Source organism: Geotrypetes seraphini, chromosome 8, assembly GCF_902459505.1.
Source record: "Geotrypetes seraphini chromosome 8, aGeoSer1.1, whole genome shotgun sequence".
Classification (NCBI taxonomy): Eukaryota; Metazoa; Chordata; class Amphibia; order Gymnophiona; family Dermophiidae; genus Geotrypetes; species Geotrypetes seraphini.
Genome location: NC_047091.1, coordinates 16,628,363 through 16,651,926, shown reverse-complemented (window position 1 = coordinate 16,651,926; position 23,564 = coordinate 16,628,363). Strand labels below are relative to the sequence as shown.

The following is a 23,564-nucleotide window of genomic DNA, read 5'->3' as shown; positions in this document are numbered from 1 at the left end:
AATGTTGTTAACTACTTCAGATTCCGTAATCTTTTGTTACTCTTTGGGATTCCGGAATCTTGCTGTTCTTTAGGATTCTGAATGGAATGTTGCTACTCCTTGGGCTTTGGCCAGGTACTAGTGACCTGGATTGGCCACCGTGAGAACGGGCCCCTGGGCTTGATGGAACTTTGGTCTGACCCAGTAAGGCTTTTCTTTTTTTATATATATTTATTATTTATTTACAATATTTCACACTGGCTCTGGATGAGTGCCTCAGAATAGAGAATGACACGGTGACAAAATTCATCATCGTTCCCGTCCCCGCGGGAAACCATCTTCATGTCATTCTTTAAGGAGAGAGGGAAGAATCAGAGTATAATTGGGCACAACCACTGACCCGCAAGCTTTGCTTTGAAGAATGCAGGTGTAGAAGGACTGAGGTTGAAACAGAGACTACAGAATAACAGTCTCTGGTATCCAGAGCAGATATTGTGATGTCATAATGCCTCATTCCACCAGTACCTAAGAGCCAATCACATCAGTGATGTCACAATGGCTTCATTATCCTTGGCTCACATAAGCACAGCCAATGACCCTCAAGCTTTGCTTTGAAGAATGCTGGTGTAGAAGGACTGAGGTTGAAATAGACACTAGAAAATGACATGGGATTATTTCCCGCGGTTATCCGCGGGGACAGTGATGAATTTTGTCACCGTGTCATTCTCTACCTCAGAATACACACCATCACTCTGATCTCTATGCTCTGGTTCTTCCATCTTTCTTTTTCTTCTACATGCTCCCTTTTTCCACCTTTCTTCTGCTGAACTTGTCACATCTTATCTTCCTTACTCTGTGTTCTGAACCATTCAAGGGAAAGAAGGGTTAAACTTAGACCCAAACATAAGAGAACTGGGCACAAATCGTTTGCAGGCAATACCTATGACTGTGAATTAACGTGTCCAATCAATTTGCACGGTTAAAAAGTTCTAGCGTGCATTAAGCACACACGAAGAGCAAATAAGTAAAATCCATGAAAAATGCTCCTAAATCAGGAGAAATTAGTTTAAAACAAGAACAAATTGAGCTTTTTGGACAATGCACATGCCCTCAGCTTGCTTTTGTTCATGGTTTTCGGTGCAGCCCTGCCCACATGCCTCTGAATGAACAGCATGAGAGTAGAGAGGAAGATGCCTTATGTCCGGTGCCTTCTCCTCACAACTTCTTGAGTGACGAGTGCAAGGGACGAGATACAGGCCAACCTGATTCTCCTGTTTGTGAGCTCAGATCCTTATACAGAGCATCTGAAAGGCAAGAGGAAGACATCTTTGACTCTGCTCCTGCCCAGCTCACCCTCTTGAACAGACTCCTTCTGACACAAAGGCTCTGGCAACCTTCTGCCCTAAGCTCGAAGAAAGCCAAAGAACTTCTCATGAGGCAACCAGCTGGGGTAAGTGAACTGCTCAGGTTGTGAGGTGTGCAGGTCTGTGGCATAGCTAGATGGCCAATTTTGGATGGGCCTGAGCCCAAAGTGGGCAGGAATCTCTCTCCCCCCAGCCTGTGCAGCAGGCCTTTCTCTTTCCCTCCTTTCCCACCCGCCCAGCCCGTGCAGCATCTTTCTTTCCCTCCTTCCCCCCCCCCAGCCTGTGCAGCAGGCCTCTCTCTTTCCCTCCTTTCCCACCCGCCCAGCCCGTGCAGCATCTTTCTTTCCCTCCTTCCCCCCCCCCAGCCTGTGCAGCAGGCCTCTCTTTTTCCCTCCTTTCCCACCCGCCCAGCCCGTGCAGCATCTTTATTTCCCTCCTTCCCCCCCCCAGCCTGTGCAGCAGGCCTCTCTCTTTCCCTCCTTTCCCACCTGCCCAGCCCGTGCAGCATCTCTCTTTCCCTCCTTTCCCACCCCACCCCCAGCCTGTGCAGCATTTCTGTTTCTCTTCAGGTTGCCATCAGCGGTTTCTACATGCTGCCAGTGGCTGAATCTGAAGCTTTCCCTCAGAGGGAAGGCTTCTTGGCTTGTGGCTGCCGGGTGGGCGGGCCTGAGCCCAATCTGGATGGGCCAGGCCTGCCCAGGCACGTCCCTTGGCTACACCCCTGGTACAGGCACCAATCAATGCACCTATTTTACTTCTTCTCTCAATAAATAATTGGCGCTTTTTTTCTGTCTTTCCTGGGCTGACATCATGGGCCCTGGATTTTTGCAAACAGTCTCACCGAACATTTGTATTGATTTCCTTCTCTTTTTCTCTCTTTCACTTGTTTGCCGCCAGTCTTATATTTTTGAACTGGACTAATCTTTGGTCCAGTTTTGAATTAAGGGGGGAGGAGAGAGCGGTCTGCCCCAGGCGTTGTATTGTTAGGGGCGCGAAACCCCTCCTCCTCTCTGCTCCCCAGCTCCTCTCCTTGTTGCGTGCCCCTTGCCCTCACCGTACCATTTTTACTTCCCTGGCATGAGGTTGCTGGAAAATCGGGACCCCTAGACCCACCCCCAGGTCCACCCAGACCCACCCATTCCCACCCTGCCACGCTGCAGTTCTGCCCCAGCCCTGCCCCTGCCGCCTGCTCTTATCGGGCAGGACATCTGCACATGCACAGATATGACACAATGACATCATGGGCACGTGACATCATCGCGTCATATCCACGCATGCGCGGATGCCCTCCTTCCCGAAGAACAGCTTTTCAAAACCCGGACAAAGTGCCATGTTTTGAAAAGCCATCTGGGGAAATCCGTACATCTGGTAACCCTATACCCATGTCGGCATCGGCGCTCTCTCTGACATTACTTATGGCAAGGGGGGCGGGGGAAGGGCGCCACTCACTCTTACTACGCCACTGAATATATGACTGCTCATTTTCTTTTTGATTTCAGATGTTTTTAGTGTGGAAGAGCGAAGGGTCCTCGATATGGGTGCTGTCTGTGGCGGTGCCTGACCAAAATGTTGGCGGTAGCGGCAAAGTCCAGGATTTCCAGATCAAGGAAGAGAAGTCAGGTAAGCTTTCTGCTGGAGAAAGGTGGGGACAATTCAGAGAGGCAACCCAAAAGTAGGTTGCAGTGACAGATTACTGTACTGTCTTGATTATCCAGCCTTCCTAATCCAGTGACACCATCACATTGCCATTATGAAGCGTGCATGCTCCGACTGGAGGAGGGTCACGAGTGGTGTCCCGCAGGGCTCGGTGCTCGGGCCGCTGCTATTTAATATCTTCATAAATGATCTAGAAACAGGGACGAAGTGCGAGATAATAAAATTTGCGGACGACACCAAACTATTTTAATGGAGCTCGGTCTGCGAAGAATTGCAAAGGGACTTGAACAAACTAGAAGAATGGGCGGCGAGATGGCAGATGAAGTTCAACATTGAGAAATGTAAAGTATTACATGTGGGGAGCAGAAACTCGAGGTACAACTATACAATGGGAGGGATGTTATTGAATAAGAGTACCCAGGAAAGGGACTTGGGGGTAATGGTGGACATAACAATGAAGCCGTCGGCACAGTGCGCAGCGGCCGCTAAGAGAGCGAATAGAATGCTTGGTATAATCAAAAAAGGGTATTACAGCCAGAACGAAAGAAGTTATCCTGTCGTTGTATCGGGCGATGGTGCGCCCACATTTGGAGTACTGCGTCCAATATTGGTCGCCGTACCTTAAGAAGGATATGGCGTTAGTCAAGAGGGTTCAGAGGAGAGCGACACGTCTGATAAAAGGGATGGAAAACCTGTCATATTCTGAGAGATTGGAGAAGCTGGGTCTCTTTTCCCTGGAGAAGAGGAGACTTAGAGGGGATATGATAGAAACTTACAAGATCATGAGGGGCATAGAGAGAGTGGAGAGGGACAGATTCTTCAAACTTTCTAATAATAAAAGAACAAGAGGGCACTCGGAAAAGTTGATAGGAGACAGATTCAAAATGAATACTAGGAAGTTCTTTTTTACCCAACGTGTGGTGGACACCTGGAATGCGCTTCCAGAGGACGTAATAGAGCAGAGTACGGTACTGGGGTTCAAGAAAGGATTGGACAAATTCCTACTGGAAAAGGGGATAGAGGGGTATAGATAGAAGATTACTGCACAGGTCCTGGACCTGTTGGGCCACCGCGTGAGTGGACTGCTGGGCATGATGGACCTCAGGTCTGACCCAGCAGAGGCATTGCTTATGTTCTTATGGGAGAGGAGGAGATAGTGGATGCTCTGGATGGGCCATTTGGCCTTTATCTGCCATCATGTTTCTATGTTACTAAAGTTCTGTGACATCACAATGCAGGTGCAAAAGCCTTAGCCTATAGGAAGAGGAGATGCAAATGTTAAGAGCCTTAGCCAATAGGGAGAGGAGGAGATATGGATGCTCTGGATGGGCCATTTGGCCTTTATCTGCCATCACGTTTCTATGTTACTAAAGTTCTGTGACATCACAATGCAGGTTGAAAGAGCCTTAGCCAATAGGAAGAGGAGATGCAAATGTTAAGAGCCTTAGCCAATGCGCTTCCAGAGAGCGTAATAGGGCAGAGTAAGGTTCTTGGGTTCAAGAAAGGATTGGACAATTTCCTGCTGGAAAAGGGGATAGAGGGGTATAGATAGAGGATTACTGCACAGGTCCTGGACCTGTTGGGCCGCCGCGTGAGCGGACTGCTGGGCACGATGGACCTCGGGTCTGACCCAGCGGAGGCATTGCTTATGTTCTTATGTTCCTGTTTTCTGGCTTCACATGTGGTTTTGTGAAATATATTGCCCTGCATTTGTGCTCAAATTTCCCTTCTGTGGAAGAAGCACAATCATACCCTATGCAATATTTTTTGTCGCTGATTTTTCTTAATAAACAATTTTATTTTTATTTATTCAATTTTCTAGACCGTTCTCCCAAGGGAGCTCAGAATGGTTTACATTCATTTATTCGGGTATTCAAAGCATTTCCCCCTGTCTGTCCCGGTGGGCTCACAATCTACCTAATGCACCCTTTGCCTGTTCTTTATGCATAAAGTAAGTTTTCCATGCATTTTTCAAGATGTTATTGTTGTTTTCTGTATTATCCGACTTTTCACTTATCAGACAAGAGGTCGGTCCCATTTAGGTTGGATAATCAAGACTTTACTGTATTATATAACATATATATAGGGAGTAAATGATCAAGTTCTTGTTTATTATAGAGTCTGCTTATTACTAAGGGGCTCATTTTCAAAACAGAAAGACATTAAAAAAAAACCCCAAAACCAAACGACCTAAAGTGGCACTTGGATATTTTTTTCCACCAAGTTGCCATTTTCGAAACCGACTTTCTAGACCAGGGGTGTCAAAGTCCCTCCTCGAGGGCCACAATCCAACCGACTTTCTAGACCAGGGGTGTCAAAGTCCCTCCTCGAGGGCCACAATCCAGTCGGGTTTTCAGGATTTCCCCAATGAATATGCATGAGATCTATTTGCATGCACTGCTTTCATTGTACGCAAATAGATCTCATGCATATTCATTGGGGAAATCCTGAAAACCCGACTGGATTGCGGCCCTCGAGGAGGGACTTTGGCACCCCTGTTCTAGACGTTTTGTCTGTAATGCGTCTAAATCTCAAGGGGGCCTGCTGGAGCAGTGATTTGGGCTGTCTTAGCACTCGGTCATTTTGCAGCCATTATCAAACTTTTTACAAAATGTCCATGTGGCGTTATATGCATTTTTTTTTTGGGGGGGGGCATCTTTATTTTTTTGAAAATGAGCCCCATAGAATCCAGGGATAAGTATAGAAATGCATGTGTATATCATGAGCTTACTCTTATAAACACTTATTTCTATGCATGAAGCACCAGAGGAAATGCTTTTTAAAGTGGCCCCGCCCCCTTAGTCAGCATCGGAGAGCCTTCTTTCTCTGGAGATATAACCTATGACACAATTTCTAAGGCATTTCCTTTGGTAACACAGACCCAAGCAATTGATGGGTAGCTAGGAATGATGCCACTTCTGAAGAATGTAAGGAGCACTCAGAACTGGTCAGAGTTTCCGAAACACAAGGCAGTTTTGGCAGTGGCGTAGGAAGGGGGTGCAGGAGGGTGGTCCACCCCAGGCGCCGTCTTCTTAAGGGCGCAGAACCCCCTCCTACTCTTTGTCCGTCCCCCCACCACTCTTCTCCTTGCTGTGGGCGTGTACCTCTTTTACTTCCCCGGCACGAGGTTGCTGCCCACGCTAGCATCGGCGCTCTCTCTCTGATGTCACTTCCGGGACCAGTGCCTAGGAAATGACATCAACGGGCGAGCTGACACCAATGCGGGCACGCTGCCCATGCCAGAGAAGTAAAAAAAAGGTACAGGAAAAGGGAAGGGGGGCACGCGCACAGCGGGGGGGGGGGGGGCACCATCCCAGGGGCCGCTCCCCTTTACTATGCCACTGAGTTCTGGGAAGTAAATCAGAAAACCCCTCGACCGAAAGATGCACAGTGTTCCCCTGCGAATCCACGGCTCGTGAATCATGGGCTCGCTCATTCGCCGTCTGCTCCGACTGCCTCTTCCTGTAGTAAAGTCAGGGCTACACCAATCAGGAGCTGTGTGTCAAAGCCGCTCCTGATTGGTGTAGCTCGACTTTACTACAGGAAGAGGCGGTCGGAACAGACTGCGAGTGGTTTTCTTCACCCGTGGCGCTCCAGCTGCCCTCTCCTGCCTCCCTGTCTTTTGACAGACTGCGGTTTTTCGAAATTCGTGGGGGTTCCTGGAACAGAACCCCTGTGAATTTTGGGGGAGTGCTAGTACAAATTTACTGGTTCAAATTGTTAATTGTGTAAGAAGGGTCACATTTAGTCAGACCAAAGAGGAATGGGATTCTGCTCACACCTTTGTCAAGAGAGTTACATTCAGGTGTCCTCTGATATCTAAAAGTTTGTACCAAAGGTAAAGGAGAGTTAAGGGCAGTGGTCTCCAACTCAAACCCTATGCAGGGCCACATTTTGGATTTGTAGGTACTTGGAGGGCCACACAAAAAAATAGTTAATGTCTTATTAAAGAAATGAAAGTTTTGCATGAGGTAAAACTCTTTATAGTTTATAAATCTTCCCCCCCACCCACCGAAGGCCTGCATGTTTCCCCCTTCTTTGCAGTGTCCTCCAGCTTCCCCTTTGGCCTCCCAGGCTTAGTTTCAGCTAATTACTGCAGCCTGCAGAGAGGATCGCTGGTGCTGTAGCGTTCCTTGCAGGCTGCCATCAGCCTCCGCAGCATGTTCCCTCTGCCACGGTCCTGCCCCTCTTCTAACTTCAGGGGCAGGATCGCGGCAGAGGGAATATGCTGCTGAGAATGACAGCAGCCTGCAAGGATCACTACAGCACCGGCAATCATCTCTGCAAGCTGCGGTAATTATCTGAAGGTAAGAGCGGGAGGCCAGAGGATGCTGCAAAGAGCGGGCCACAAAATAGTACCTGGTGGGCCGCATGTGGTCCCCGGGCCGCGAGTTTGAGACCACTGGTTAAGGGGGACTGGAGGCCCAAGTGGGATTACCCAGACATGTCCTCATTTTAGAGGACTGTCCAGGCATCCGGATGGGTTCTCAAAACCCGGCACTCTACCTGGGTTTTGAGAGCCATCGAGCTCGCAGCTACGTCTGGAGGGCATCGTCGCCTGCGCGGATGCGACATGATGATGTCACATACATGTGCGTGACATCATTGCATCACATCCGAACATGCGCAGATACCTTCCAGTCGCGGCCTCGAAGATATGGGGGTTTGTGTGGGGCCGAAGTTGGGGGGGTGGTGGAGTGGGGTGGGACCACGCGTCCTCTTTTTATCAGGACAAAATCTGGTAACCCTATCACGGTGGGATTGGAGCTGAGCTTTCCTGGTTCTCAGCCCACTGTTCCAGCCATTAGGTCAGTGGTTCCCAACCCTATCCGGGAGGACCACCAGCCAGTCAGGTTTTTGGGATAGCCCTAATACATATGCATGAGAGAGATTTGCATATAATGGAGATGATAGGCATGTAAATCTGCCCCATGCATATTCATTAGGGATATCCTGAAAACCTGACTGGCTGGTGGTCCTCCTCCCGGACAGAATTTGGAACTACTGCATTAGGTTATTCCTTCAAGTAATGAATCCATCACCCTATCTGTAGCAGAGGCCAATTCCAGTCAGGGTCTGGAGTCCTTGGCAGGATCTCAAACAGTGATAACATGATCAGAAACATTTCACTGAATAAGATTTAGAGTAGAGAATGACACAGTGACAAAATTCAGCACCGTTCCCGTCCCCGCGGATAACTGCGGGAAACCATCTTCATGTCATTCTTTAAGGCGAGAGGGAAGAATCAGAGTATGAATGGCCACAACCACTGACCCGCAAGCTTTGCTTTGAAGAATGCTGGTGTAGAAGGACTGAGGTTGAAACAGACACTACAGAATGACAGTCTCTGGTATCCAGAGCAGATATTGTGATGTCATAATGCCTCATTCCACCAGTGCCTAAGAGCCAATCACATCAGTGATGTCACAATGGCTTCATTATCCTTGGCTCACATAAGAATCAGAGTATGAATGGCCACAACCACTGACCCGCAAGCTTTGCTTTGAAGAATGCTGGTGTAGAAAGACTGAGGTTGAAACAGACACTACAGAATGACAGTCTCTGGTATCCAGAGCAGATATTGTGATGTCATAATGTCTCATTCCACCAGTACCTAAGAGCCAATCACATCAGTGATGTCACAATGGCTTCATTATCCTTGGCTCACATAAGAATCAGAGTATGAATGGCCACAGCCACTGACCCGTAAGCTTTGCTTTGAAGAATGCTGATGTAGAAGGATTGAGGTTGAAATAGACACTAGAAAATGACATGGGATTATTTCCCGCGGCTATCCGCGGGGACGGGAACGGTGATGAATTTTGTCACCGTGCCATTCTCTAATTTAGAGAGAAGAATGCAGTCTGCTTGGCTGTTACATCTGTCTCCAAACCTGACATTTTCTCCCTCATTTTCTCTCTGTGGCTTTGATGATTTAACGATAAAATAATGGGCTGGTGTTTCATTACACTTAATCCTACCTTTGAATTTTATTTATGTACTTACGGAAGCCACAGTTATTTATCAGCTAATTTTAAATTTTTTTTTTAAAAACCCCTATGCCTTCCCGATGCATATTTATTTCAGTATAAAATTGATATGCGACATCAGCAGTTCTAAGCGGATTACAATGTGGATTTTGTTTCCTCTCATCGTTGCCTGATTTATCTTGTCTGCTCCTCACAGTTCTGTTTTTGGAGAATTCCCACCTGAGCTTCCAGGATATGAGTCATCTGGTCGCTTTTTACACCATCAGCAGGTACCGAAGAGATACCACCGGGTCTAGCCTGTTCTCTGAAGAAGAGTTCCCGCCAGTAACCACTGAGGGCTTCTCGGCCTCTTTCCTCTCTCTTGAATGCATTGTTTATTTGATGGCTTATTTCTGATTTATTGTCATGTATTAAATTTGTATCTTTCCTTTCATTCTGTTAACTGTTGTATTATCTCTAAAGCTTGTTTTAATAACCTTTCTCTTTCCTAAGGCCTAGCGATGATTCTAGCTGTGATCTGCCTATAATTTCTTTCACTCCTTTCTTCTTCCTATGATGCATCAGAGATCAGATAACTACCTAAAAATATAATTGAGGAGACAAGATGTGTGAAGAAAAAGGGGTCTGAAGATGAGGAGAGAGTGGCATAGTGAGGGAAGGGTTACCAGACCTCTGGCTTTCTCCGAATTTGTCCTCCTTTTCGAGGACATATCCAGGGGTCTGGACGGCTTTTCAAAACCGTGTTTTGAAAAGCTTCCAGCTAGCAGCGACGCCGGGACGGCATCTGCGCATGCGTGGATGCAATGCGGTGGCATCATGCGCAGATGTCCTCCTGACAAGCGAACAGGTTGAGGGGGCGGGGCTGGGGGAGGGTGGGATGGGGCAGGGCGGGGCCGGACAGAAATGGGCGAGCCTGGGGACAGGGCCATGGATCTGAATTTTCGTTCCAGAAAATCTGGTAACCCTACGCCCGGGGCACTGGAGCCCAGCATTGCTGTGTCCCCCCCCCCCCATACTCTCTTCCCTGCTGCATGGCCCCTCCCTCACATACCTCTTCAAATCTTTGCCAGCAGAGAGCGGCATCTCCTACCTGATGCTTGCGCCGACCTCAGCCCTCTCTCTGATGACACTGCCAGGTCCCACGACCAACGTAGCCACGTTTCACTTATATGGCTGCATCAGGGGCAAACCAGGCACCTTTGTTCCTACAGCTTTGGTGGTTTTAGCATGCATTTCACCAGCTGGTTTGCCCCCTGATGCAGCCATATAGGCGAAACGCGACCAGCTGATGAGTATTGGCTTGGCTGGCTAAGTCTTTGGCGGCTGAACTGGAAATTCAACGCCATTGGCCGGATACAGCCCCAGCATTGAATATCAGGGTTCACCGCCAATTGCAGTAGGTAGCCATGCTGTCTCTCATGGTCTGAACATCAGGGTCAAAGTGATTTGCCCAACATCACATGCAGAACAGAACTTCAGTGGCATGTCTAGGGGTTAGAACTAAGACACCCAGAGATGGGTGTTGAACTTGTGTTCGAGAGGTTTTTTTGAAATCAGTGGCATAGTAAGAGGGGTGGGGTGCAGGCAGTCTGCTCGGGCCGCCGTCTTGGTGAGGGTGCCAGCACCTGTCCTCCTCCCCGCCTCCCCCTCCACTATCACACACATGTGCCCCTTCCTTTTCACCGTACCTCTTTAATGTTTGCGGTGCGAGCAGCAATCCCATCCTGCTGCTCTTGCCGGCGTCGGCTCTTCCTCTGATGTCACTTCCTGGACCCGCATCTAGGAAGTGATGTCAGAGGAAGAGCCGACGCTGACGCGATCAGAGGGTTGGGGTTGCTGTTCGTACGGGGGATGGTAAGGGGTGTGTGCGCGCTGCAGGAGGGGGCAGGGAAGGAGCGCCACTGCCCCGGGTGCCTCTCGCCCTCGCTCCACCACTGCCTGGAACGGTCGCCCCACTAAAAGACCAATTGGTCCAAGCAATTTTTCTAGGCTGACCCAAAGCCTTAGAATTAATCTCTCTGGAAACACAATTAGGTTGAATTAACCCGAGCTTGAAACGTGTGAGCGGTTCCTCCAATGTGGTTTTCATAAACATTCACAATTCTGTCATCTGTGAAAAGAACAGCTTTAGTCATCACTTCATGCTTACAAGAAAGAGTTTGCGTTTGTACATGAGATCCGAGAACGATCTCACTGAGGTTTAAACACCACACTAGGATATGTAAATATTAATAGTGGGGGGGGGGGGGGGGGGGGAGTTTGCAGGGAGAAGAGAGAGTTCAAAGGAGAGAGCATGGTTAGATTTTGTGAAACGGGGACAAGGTACACTTTTCCGGCAAAGAAAAATCTGCCTTGGAAAGCAGAGCTAAAAAAATGCCAAAGAGTATGTTTTGGGGTGAAAGATATTAGAGAAATGAATTGACCGATTCTTGTTTGGTGAACAGGCACAAGAGCACTTCTCTCTCGCATGGATTATGGCGTATTACCTCACTCTTCCCCTTTTTTTTAAAAAAAAAAATATTAATTGATAATACCTAACCTGTGTATCACCCTGTACTGCCTTTGGAGAGGTTGAGTGGAGAATAAGATAGCGAGATAGTAGGAAGGGGCTGCTCCTTTTTTTCTGGAGCCATAAGGTAACCCTCGCTGGAGGGGGTGTAGTAGGAGGGATCGGTGCCCTACAGATGATGATTACCTGGCATGTGGACTGTGGGTAGAAGGCAGCAAGGGAAGGGAGAGAGGAGCCCCCGCTGAACAGGGGGGGAGGAGGGGACTGGAAAGGAGAAGGTGTGCGAGTTGTTAAACTGCTCTTTTCCTGTAAAGTGAAATCAGGAACTAGTTGTGACACCGTAACACATAAATGTTCTCCCTTTCAGAGACGTGTTGCCTTCTCTTTTGCGGCTGCCGCCTGCTTTTCTGAGTGCGACTAGCAGGGCCGAACTCCACACCATTGCCAGACTCGGAATGAGTGAGTTTCATACCTACTGTTCTGTTTAATGTTGTTAATTTATTTGTTTCCAATGTATTTGCTAGTAAAATCATGAAAGGATGAGGGGGAGACATTCATGCTTTAATTGCTGTGTCTGTATATGGCCGTTTGGGGGAGGATGGGCTGGAGAGGGCTTCAATGGCTGGGAGGGTGTAGATGGGCTGGAGTCGGTTTTGTTGGAGATTTTAGCAGTTGGAACCCAAGCACAGTACCGGGTAGAGCTTTGGATTCATGCCCAGAAATAGCTAAGAAGAAAAAATTTAAATTGAATCAGGTTGGGCAGACTGGATGGACCATTTGGGTCTTTATCTGCCGTCATCTACTATGTTACTATGTAATTATTGGGCGAATCCTTTTACAAGTTTCAAGTTTATTTAAAATTTGATACACACGCTCATACAAATTTCTAAGCGGTGTACATGCCAAAATACGGGGAAACAAGAACGTTTAAAATACAAAACGTGGACAAACTTGTAAAAAGGACAAGCCTGAGACGAGGGGAGAAGCAGTAGACCCACAGTGTTTAAAGACAAGAAAACAATGAGGGGGTAAAACAGTAGGTTCGGGTAAGGCCAAGTGCAGCAAGTCATGTGTGAAAGGAATGAGAATCGACGAGAGGACATTTTAATGTTTAATGTTGCTGAGAAACCTGATTCACAAGAGCAAATTCTGAAACCCTAGATCAGTGGCTCTCAAATTGGGGTGTGGTTATCCTAGGGCAGTGGTCTTCACTAGTTTTTAAGTCAGGGCCTCTTTGGGCCCAAATCAGCTGAAGGACAGCCGCCAAATACCTTCCCATGCAAGGCTGTGACAATGCCGGCCAGTGTGTGTCAATGATATCTGCCCTACCAGCCCACCTTTAAACTTTTTATTGGGGGTATCCTCAAGGGAGAAAGCGTTTTAAAATGCGTTCTCTTCATCTACTGACTAGGGGACACTTGGTGAAGTTACAGGGAAATGCTTTTAAAACCAATAGGAGGACATTTTTTTCACTCAGAGAATAAACTCTGGAACGCGTTGCCAGAGGTTGTGGTAAGAGCGGATAGAGGAATATCTTAATTATTTTTTTTTTATTTATTCAGTTTTCTATACCGTTGTCTCAGAAGAGCTCAGAATTGTTTACATGAATTTTTTCAGGTACTGGAGCATTTTTCCCTGTCTGTCCTAGTGGGCTCACCAATGAAGTGTACATGGGGCAATGGGGGGATGTGTCCAGGGTCACAAGGAGCAGTGTGGATTTGAACCCACAACCCCAGGGTACTGAGGCTGTAGCTTTAACCACTGCACCACACTTTCCCGCCTGAAAGCTAGAAATCTAGTGAACAAGTATGTTTTTAGGTGTTTCCTGAACTGTTGATAAGTGCTAGCACTCAATATTAAAGAATTCAGGTCTTTATCCCTGGTAGCTGCTTGATAAGATAAAAGACGTTGATGATATTGTTAAAATTTACATCCTATTACGGACGGAAATGAAAAAAAAAAAAAAAGGGTCTGATCGTCTAGAACAGGGGTGTCCAACCTTCAGCCCCATGAAGTATTTTGTGCAGCCCCGGTTGAGGGTGATGCAGTGTTTTCCTCTGCTGCCCCCGGGTGTTTACCGACTTGCCGGCTCCCTCCTCTGTCTTGCTGCAGTGTTTGCGCGTTTGTGCGGCCCCAGAAATTTTTTTTTCGGCCAATGCGGCCCAGGGAAGCCAAAAGGTTGGACACCCATGGTCTAGAATGTTTAAATTAACAAATGTGCAAGAATCCACAAGATATCCGGGTATAAGACCAGATAATACCTTAAAGCATAAACAACCAAACTTATACATCACACATGCCTCTACTGGCAACCTATGTCATTCGCGCAAAAAAGGTGTGATGTGATCAAATTTTTTCAGCCCAAAAATTAGTCGGATTGCCGCGTTCTGAATAATGTACAATCTATAGAGGGGTTTTTTTTTGAGTAGCAGCCAGGTAGATGATATTACAATAATCCAATTGACTCAGGATATGTGTTATGGGGGACACCGAGATGTTTGGTTTGACCTATCTTTAATTACAATATATCGTACTGCAATTCTAAAAGCTGATTGCACCTTCGTGAGGGAAGGATGGGCTAAAAGTGTTATAGAAGAGGAAAGGAGCGCATGACCTAAGGTGGAGAAATTCTTTCTTAGGCTCCCATTTACGAAGCGGCACTAGCGAAAGCCGTGTGGCGAATGATCCAATGCCCATTCAATCCCTATGGGGGTCAGACCATTTCCTGCCTTGGCCTGTGCTATCGGGCTTAGTAAAAGAGGCCCTTACAGAAATATATGACTCCTTGTCCCTCACAGAGAGGCATTTTGGTCCTGCAGAGATAGAAATACGATTTGTTTGTTGTCCTGTTGTAGTAATGGAGTTCCTTTCTATTGGGCCTTCATTTTTAATATTATAAAACTCTTTGAGCTGCATGGCAGAAAGGCAGTTTAGTAAATGTTAAAAAAAGATAAAAGATAAACCACCCAATATTCAGTGTTATCTGGTCAGCTAAATAGCACATAACTGTCTGTCTGCCAACATTCGGTGGTTTACGCCAGAAGTGGACAAAGATGCCGTTAGGTGCCTCTATGGCCATGATTCTCGTTGAAAGTAGGTGCCGGAAATGAAGGCTTGTAAAACCCTGCTTACATTTCCAGCACCTTCTTTCGACGTGGCTGCAGTTCTCTAAATGGTGCTATGACGCGATTGACCCGCGATCGGCGCCGTTTAGGGAATCCGGCCCTTGGTGCCCGACTGTCAGTGCCAGCTAATATAATTACCTCTCACACCTTCTGTTGGATGGCAAGGGTTTCTTCAGTGGCGTACCAAGGGGGGGGGGTAGAGGGGGGATGGTCCGCCCCGAGTGCATGCTCCAAGGGGGTGCACAGCCGGCCAGATTCGGAACCTCCCGCACTGCTCCAAACGGCACCTCAGCGCGGCTGCTGTACTTATAACAGAGCAGAGTCGGCAGCCGCGCTGAAGTGAACGAAGGTCCCGCGATGACTGCGCCGTCTACCTCCTCTGTTCCGGAAGAGGTAAGTGACGTCGGGGGTGGACAGCAGCCGCAGTCATCGCGGGATCTTGCCGCAACTCCCTGCGTCTGCCGGCCCAGCCCCCTCCGACGTAACTTACCTCTTCCATCCGGAGCAGAAGCAGTCATCGCGGGACCTTGCTAATTTGGGATGGAGAAAGAAAGGAGCATAGTAGGGTGGTGAAGGGAGAGAAAGGAGGTCAGGGTGTTATGGAAGGGTGTGGAGGGTGAGAAAGGGGGATCAGGGTGGTATGGAATCATGGTTAAGGGTGAGAAAGGGGGATCAGGGTGGTATGGAATCATGGTTAAGGGTGAGAAAGGGGGTCAGGGTGGTATGGAAGGGTGTGGAGGGTGAGAAAGGGGGTCAGGGTGGTATGGAAGGGTATGGAAGGTGAGAAAGGGAGTCAGGGTGGTATGGAAGCGTGGTGGAGAGACAGAAAGGGGCAGATGCTGATGGAATTACGGGGAAAGAAACATAAGGGGGAAGGATACTGCATGGAATTGGGTTGGAGGGAGAGAAAGGGGGCAGATGCTGATGGAAGTGGGGGGAAGGGAGAGGAGAGAGTGAAATGCCAGACCATGTGGGTGTGGGAGAGGGAAGGGAAGAAGAGGAGAGGAGAGATGCCAGACCATTGGAGGATGGAAGGGAAGAAGATGGATGCCAGACTAATGGGGGTGAAGGGAGAAATGGAAGGGGATGCATAAAGTTTCTAGAATGGGAATAGAAAGAGAGAAGATGCCATATAGAAGGGGCAGAGAGAGGGTAGACAGTGGATGAAAAGAAGAGAGTGACAAAAAAATGAGGAAAGCAGAAACCAGAGAAGACAAGGTAGAAAAAAATTATATTTATTTATTTATTTTTTGCTTTAGGGGAGACGCATTGCTGTTTCTGTGGTGTTGCATTGTATGCAGAATCCAGCTTCTTGGTGCTTCAGTTTAACCTTTGTCTATGTATTTTTATTCTATCTCCCCATTTACAAAACCGTAGAGTGTTTTTTAGCGTTGGCATCTGAGCGGTTACTACCATGGCTAAAAACCACACTACAGTTTTGTAAAAGGGTTAGTTTGTGAAGGTGTTTTCTGTGTTCAAAAAGACATGGTTTTCTGTTAGGATTGACTGTGTAGGATTGATCTGTACTAGTCTGGCTTGTTTAGTTTTACAGTGGGTTTACTGCAGTATGTAAGATGCTGCCTTTTCCTAGGTATTCATGTGTGACGTGTGGATTGTTACTAAAAATCATGTTTTTCATACAGATGGGGGAGGGGTGTCAAAAAATGATGAGTCCGGGTGTCACATATGCTAGATACGCCACTGGATTTCCTCTGACCTATTTTCCTTCTTTTTCTGTGGCTGCATTGATAGAGTTTTGGACATCACCTCTCAGTCCAATCTCAGACGTCCCGGCTGGAGAAGACATGAAGGCTGATCCAAATTCCACAGAGGTAGCCAGGCAGCAGATATGTTCTATCCAGGTGACTTCTGCAAACGGGGCGCTGTGCCTGATAAATCCACTGTTCCTGTATGAGCACGGTGACGGTTGGCTTACCAGAACGCCCCTGAGTCTGCCAAGCAGCCCAAACAGAAACAGGACGACTGTTAGCCTAAAAAAGAGACAGAACATTAAGAACAATGGCATGCAAGAGGTGAAAAGGCAAATATCTGTTGATTCAGACATTGGGCGGTGGAACACTGGAGAAGCAGAAGAGTCGTTACAGCCTCTTGGGGAAGAGGAAGACAGTCCATTTGGAGGTAATATGGCCACTGGCCAGGAAAGATGTTTGGTAGGAAGGAAGAGGGGAAAATTCGATAAGGAGACAATCATGAATGCTTATAATGGTGTTTTCAGTGGTAAACATGGTCAGGAATGTGGTATATTTGGGGAAATAGTGTCTTTCTCTTCCTACAGATGGAATTAATTTAGAAACGGTAGAGGAGGGAGGGTTTTACACCTCCAGCTCTAGAGGGAGAGCAGTCCCGGTCATTTCTTTCCTGGGGATTGGAGCTCCCTAGCAGACAGAGAAGATCTTTTGTTTCTTTTCAGAAGTGGAAATTCTAAGCTTATTTAAACATGAATGTCTCTGTCTTAGGCTCAGATATCAGTGGAGACAAGAAACAGGACGCGAGACACGAGGCCCTGGAAAGCCATCATGAATGCAACCTGAATGAAGAGGTGGACCCAGAGCTCCAGGACCTCAAAGACGTGATGCAAGAGCCCTTGCATTTGAAAGAGGATCCTAAGCATGCACACGAAGATAGGAAGGAGTCTCAGATCCCTCACAGAGCTTCGTGGATTGAAGCAGACAATCATATCACTTGGACACTGAAGAAATCCAGATCGGAGTCTTCCCTCAGCTCTTGTGACAGCTTCCTGCTCCCTCCTATTCCTGAACTAGACTCCTTGTCCGTCAGTAGCGTGGAAGATGAAGGGGAGGTCCACACCGTGCTGCCGGCACCCCACAAAAAGCACTTGTCCACCATCCTGACAGAGAAAGTGCGACACCGCCTCTCGGTTGTGGGCAGTGCCTTCGGCGGCCTCGTTTCTCTAGAGAAACGGATAGCCAATCAAATCCAAGACCTGTCCCTAGAGTCGACTTCCTATTTTGGGGGCCTTGTCCAGAGTTTTGTCGGCCACATGCTCAAGGGTTCCAGTCAACATTTGACCAGTACTGAGATGTTGCAGGAAGTTCGTCAAATGATCACCAACTTGAAAAACTACTTGGCAGAGAGCTCCGAGCTTCAGTCCGCGATGGAACATGCTGACCAAGAAGACTTCAATTTAGGTACAGTCGTCTCTTTTCAACCTACGCAGTCAAATTCCACACGCCCTTTCTATGTGCTAGAAACAGCTTCCCGTGGATAGATATTTATGGTTAAAATTAATGATTAAACCAAAAAAATAGTGTGTGTTGTACTGATCCTTTCCTGTTACAGGAGTTAATTATTGCAAAGCAAGCCTCAAAGGCTCAACCAGCGTAGACGTCAGCTCACCTGGCCGCAAACCCCACGCTTTCATAGAGCGCAGAAACCTATCATCGGTTTATTGTACCAGAAAAAAATGAGCACTCTTGCAAAAAAAAAAAACAACCCCCCCCCCCAAAAAAAAATCATAAAATAAAAAAGTTACTTAGTTGCATCTACAGAAAAAGAAACAGCTAACGGCCTCTTTTACAAAGCCGCCCTAGCGGCTGCGCTGCGCTAACGGCCCCGAAGCCCATAGAGATTTAAAGGACTTTGGCAGCCGCTAGCGCGGCTTTGTGAAAGAGGCCGTAAGTAACTGATTTTCATTTGTCCCCCCCACCCCCCTCCTTTTACAAAACCGTAGCGCAGTTTCTAGCGCCGGCCGGTCACGGCTCCGATGTTCATAGGAATTCTACGAGTGTCGGAGCTAATACCTCTGTGGCCAGCGCTAAAAACTATGCTACGGTTTTGTAAAAAATGGGGCGGAGCTTATGATTTTTAAAATTAGTTTTGAGAACCATTTTAATATGTTGACGTCTTTTTCTTGATCTTAGGAATGACTTTTTGATATTATTCTCGTTTTGGTACCAGTTTTCTTGGAGCACATTGCTTTGTCCTACTATTTAATCATTTTTTTATTTTGCATGACTGCTCTTTTTTTCTGGTACAATAAGCCGATGATAGGTTTCTGCGCTCCATGAAAGCGTGGTGTTACGGCCAAGTGAGCTGGTTGAGCCTTTGAGACTTGTTTTGCAATAATTAACTCCTGTAACAGGAAAGGATCTGGTATGTGATCAGCACAGTACACACTATTGTTTTGTTTAATTGTTATTTGGAAGTGTGCCCCCTTGTTTTGTTTGTTCATGGTTAAAATTAGCGCACACGAACGCTAATAATTAAATGTGTTGGGCTAGCCATCCCCCTTCTCCTGTCTTCACCACCCTAGGGTTACCAGATGTCCTGGAAAAACTGGGCATGTCCTCTTTTTAGAGGGCCTTTCCAAAACCCTGCATTTGTCTGGGTTTTGGAAAGCCCCCAACCAGTTCCGGCCACATCACGAGGGGCTTCTGAGCATGCGTGGACGATGTCATACACATCCGCGCATGCTTCAGGCCCTCCAGGCGTGGCCGGAGCTGGTTGTAGAAGAGAGGAAGCTTGCCAGGAGCAGGGCTGGGAGGGGGTGGAACAGGGCAGGGCTGGGGCGGAGCCAACAGCAGAATGGGGCAGGGCTGGAGGCGGAACAGGACGGGGCTATGTGTCCAGGGTTTTCTTTTTCAAAATATGGTAACCATGCCCCACCCCCAACAGCTGTGCCAGTGGACAGAACTCTTAACCTGCAGCATCCCTTGCTATTCTATTACTGAGAAGTCCCTTCTCTGCTTCTACACTCCCACTTTGTTTTTGCCAAGCTACCCATTTTCTAATCTTCAACATCACCACTATTTTATTTATTTTTAGTATTTATATACCACTTATAGCCTAGTGGTTTACATGCAAGTACTACTGACAGCTTCAACTGACCTCAAGGCTTTCCGCAAAGAAATCAAGACCCTACTATTCAAGAAATTCACCCAAACGTCCTAATCCCTCCCTTTTCCCCTCTCACCCCCTCTTAGAATCATCTCATCAAAATTGCTTTAGACCTTACGCCTTCAATTGTATTCCTTTTACTGGAAAAGTCCAGCTATCTTTTTTGTTGTACTAGGACCAACTTCTTTAATTGTATTTCTCTTCCTGGAAATGTCCAGCTATCTTTCCGATGTAATCCGCTTAGAACTGCAAGGTACAGGCGGAATATAAGCCAGTAATGTAATGTAATGTACTTCAAGCATTTTTCCCTGTCTGTCCCGGTGATCTCACAATCTATCTAATGTACCTGGGGCAATAGGGGATTAAATGACTTGCCCAGGATCACAAGGAGCAGCATAGGATTTGAACCCACAACCTCAGGGTGCTGAGGCCGTAGTTCTAACAACTGTGCCACACACTCCTCACAAGGAGCAGCGTGGGATTTGAACCCACAGCCTCAGGGTGCTGAGGCTGTAGCTCTAACCACTGTGCTACACACTCCTCACAAGGAGCAGCATGGGATTTGAACCCACAGCCTCAGGGTGCTGAGGCTGTAGCTCTAACCACTGTGCTACACACTCCTCACAAGGAGCAGCATGGGATTTGAACCCACAGCCTCAGGGTGCTGAGGCCGTAGCTCTAAACACTGTGCCACACACTCCCCGCAAGGAGCAGCATAGGATTTGAACCCACAGCCTCAGGGTGCTGAGGCCGTAGTTCTAACAACTGTGCCACACACTCCTCACAAGGAGCAGCATGGGATTTGAACCCACAGCCTCAGGGTGCTGAGGCTGTAGCTCTAACCACTGTGCTACACACTCCTCACAAGGAGCAGCATGGGATTTGAACAAACAGCCTCAGGGTGCTGAGGCCGTAGCTCTAAACACTGTGCCACACACTCCCCGCAAGGAGCAGCATGGGATTTGAACCCACAGCCTCAGGGTGCTGAGGCCATAGCTCTAAACACTGTGCCACACACTCCCCGCAAGGAGCAGCATGGGATTTGAACCCACAGCCTCAGGGTGCTGAGGCCGTAGTTCTAACAACTGTGCCACACACTCCTCACAAGGAGCAGCATGGGATTTGAACCCACAGCCTCAGGGTGCTGAGGCTGTAGCTCTAGCCACTGTGCTACACACTCCTCACAAGGAGCAGCATGGGATTTGAACAAACAGCCTCAGGGTGCTGAGGCCGTAGCTCTAAACACTGTGCCACACACTCCCTGCAAGGAGCAGCATGGGATTTGAACCCACAGCCTCAGGGTGCTGAGGCCATAGCTCTAAACACTGTGCCACACACTCCCCGCAAGGAGCAGCATAGGATTTGAACCCACAGCCTCAGGGTGCTGAGCACTGTGCCACACCCTCCCCACAACTACTGTAGATTTCTGTTTCTACCAATCTGTCCGTCTCTCTTCTTTTTTGTCCTCGTCAGAAATCAGTAATGAGGTGTACACACAACTTGGTAACACGCCTTTTTAAAAATCTTTATTTGAATTTTTAATTTGGAAAAGATGTAAACCCACCTTTTTCTAAGATCGAGTCCAGAGGAAGGTTACTAAAATGGTCAGTGGTCTTCATCATAAGGCGTATGGGGATAGACTTAAAGATCTTAATCTGTATACTTTGGAGGAAAGGCGGGAGAGGGGAGATATGAGAGAGACGTTTAAATATCTATGTAATGTAAATGCGCATGACTCGAGTCTCTTTCATTTGAAAGGAAACTCTGCAATGAGAGGGCATAGGATGAAGTTAAGAGACTCCAGAGTAATCTGAGGAAATACTTTATTACAGAAAGGTTGATAGATGCATGGAACAGTCTCCCGGAAGAGGTGGTGGAGACAGAGACTGTGTCTGAATTCAAAAGGGCCTGGGATAGGCATGTAAGATCTCTCGGAGAGAGAAAGAGATAATGGTTACTGCAGATGGGCAGCATTTGGCCTTTATCTGCCATCATGTTTCTATGAGTCCGTTTTTAATATCTTTCTGCTGTATTAAGAATGAGATGCAGCAAGACCAGTTGCCTCCAGGGAACACAAGTGAACAGCAAGGCCAGGTGGCTGACTTGGTGGCCCAGTGCTAATGCTCTGCACCCCTATGCAGAAGGGCCTAGGGTTGATTTCTGTTTCCAGTGTTTTGCTCCCCAGTCTTCCAGGGCTAGGGATGGTACAGAAGTTGCGCCAATGGAACCTGGGAAGAGGGGAGTTAAAGTCGTTGCACAATAGCAACATCTACTGGTGGGATTTGGAACATGTTGTGGATGAAGAGAGATGGCTGAGGGATGTTAAAAGAGTGTATAAGTTGTAGAAAGATACTGTGTGAGGGAGATGTGATATGCGCTACTGATTCTTCTATGCTGATGTGTGAGGTTCATAGTCAAATGCACGCAAGAAAAAATGCGCACAGACATTTGAGCACAATGAAGCACAGGACACATGCGCGCAGGTCTATATCACGCAAGTCAATAGCACGCAAGACAAATGCACGTGGACACATGCGTGTAGGCTATTATCACGCAAGTCAATAGCACACAAGACAAATGCACGTGGACACATGCGTGTAGGCTATTATCACGCAAGTCAATAGCACGCAAGACAAATGCACGTGGACACATGCGTGTAGGCTATTATCACGCAAGTCAATAGCACGCAAGACAAATGCACGTGGACACATGCGTGTAGGCTATTATCACGCAAGTCAATAGCATGCAAGACAAATGCACGTGGACACGTGTGTAGGCTATTATCACGCAAGTCAATAGCACGCAAGACAAATGCATGTGGACACATGCGTGTAGGCTATTATCACGCAAGTCAATAGCACGCAAGACAAATGCACGTGGACACATGCGTGTAGGCTATTATCACGCAAGTCAATAGCACGCAAGACAAATGCACGTGGACACATGCGTGTAGGCTATTATCACGCAAGTCAATAGCATGCAAGACAAATGCACGTAGGCACATGCGTGTAGGCTTTTATTATGCTAGACAATAGCACGCAAGACAAATGAGCGCAGGTCTATATTCCGTATTGTGTTTCAATTTACTTATTTATATTGTGGTCCTATGCCCCTATTGCCTCCTTCCTATGCTTCCAGTGCCTCCAGTGTTTAGTACCCCCAGTGCCTCCTTTGCCCCCGTGCCTCCTTCCTATGCCCCCAGTCTCCCTTCATCTGACCCCAAGCTGCTTCATCCCTCCCCCTCTCCCCTCTTGGTCTTTCTTTCTCCTGCATCTGATTGTATTTGCGGCTAATTGTCGTGCGTGCAATTGTCATTGCCGCATTTGTCTTGCACGGATTTGACTTGCCACCGATGTGTGAGGGAGTCATATGTGAGAGACTGCCGAGTGAAGTTCACTTTGAGATTCTGCTAATCCATGTTAGTTGGGGATTTGGGAGGTATTTGTGGGTTCTGGTCAAAAGAAGGATAAAGTATGAAGCCCAGAGACAGAATTACCTACTCCTCCCCCCTCAATGAGAAAAAGATAGAGAGAAGAGGAGCTGTATCATTGAGAACATATTGGCGTTTGGTATGGAAATAAATGGAAAATTATTTATGGCAATAGCAAAATATTTGCAGCGGCCCATTATTCCCTCACCCCCCCCCACACACCTCCAAAACATAACCCAACCTGATTGGGCACCCCTTCCTTTCTTCTCCCCTCCTGCGGTTTTCTCTCACTTTTCATTCCCTCTCATTTTATTCCCTTCTCCACCCCCAAGGCACCGTCTGATTCTCTCACTTCCCTCCCTTTTCTCCCTCATACTGTCTCTCTCCTTTCTTCTCTTCCCCTCCCACAGCGCACCTGCCTTCCATGGCACCGCTGATCTGAAGTTCCTATGGTCCTGTGGTTTATTTCTCACAGCCCCTGCTCCGGTGTGGAGCTCTGTGCTCTTCACTAGCAGGGTACATATGTGCCGACGACGTGAGTGTACTGAAACCTGTATCCGATATGGGTTTAAGAATCCGAGACCATGTTGCCATCATAGAACCTTGAGTCAAATCTCATTGTCTGAAACCGAC

The 23,564-nt window shown here is 47.6% G+C and overlaps 1 protein-coding gene across 2 annotated transcripts in view; it reads left to right on the top strand.

Annotated features, from left to right (window-relative positions):
• The first annotated feature begins 1,326 nt into the window (after window positions 1–1,326).
• Window positions 1,327–23,564, top strand: part of RINL (Ras and Rab interactor like) — a 40,400-nt gene continuing 18,162 nt past the window's right edge. The window contains exons 1-6 of one of the 2 annotated variants that reach the window (XM_033953796.1): window positions 1,327–1,429; window positions 2,843–2,963; window positions 9,186–9,258; window positions 11,866–11,957; window positions 16,376–16,762; window positions 17,101–17,793. In XM_033953796.1, coding sequence (XP_033809687.1) covers window positions 1,412–1,429; window positions 2,843–2,963; window positions 9,186–9,258; window positions 11,866–11,957; window positions 16,376–16,762; window positions 17,101–17,793 — 1,384 coding nt within the window. In that variant the 5' untranslated portion in view covers window positions 1,327–1,411. Of the gene's footprint in view, window positions 1,430–2,842; window positions 2,964–9,185; window positions 9,259–11,267; window positions 11,312–11,865; window positions 11,958–16,375; window positions 16,763–17,100; window positions 17,794–23,564 lie in introns of those variants that run through there. The other variant, XM_033953797.1, reaches the window with a different exon arrangement.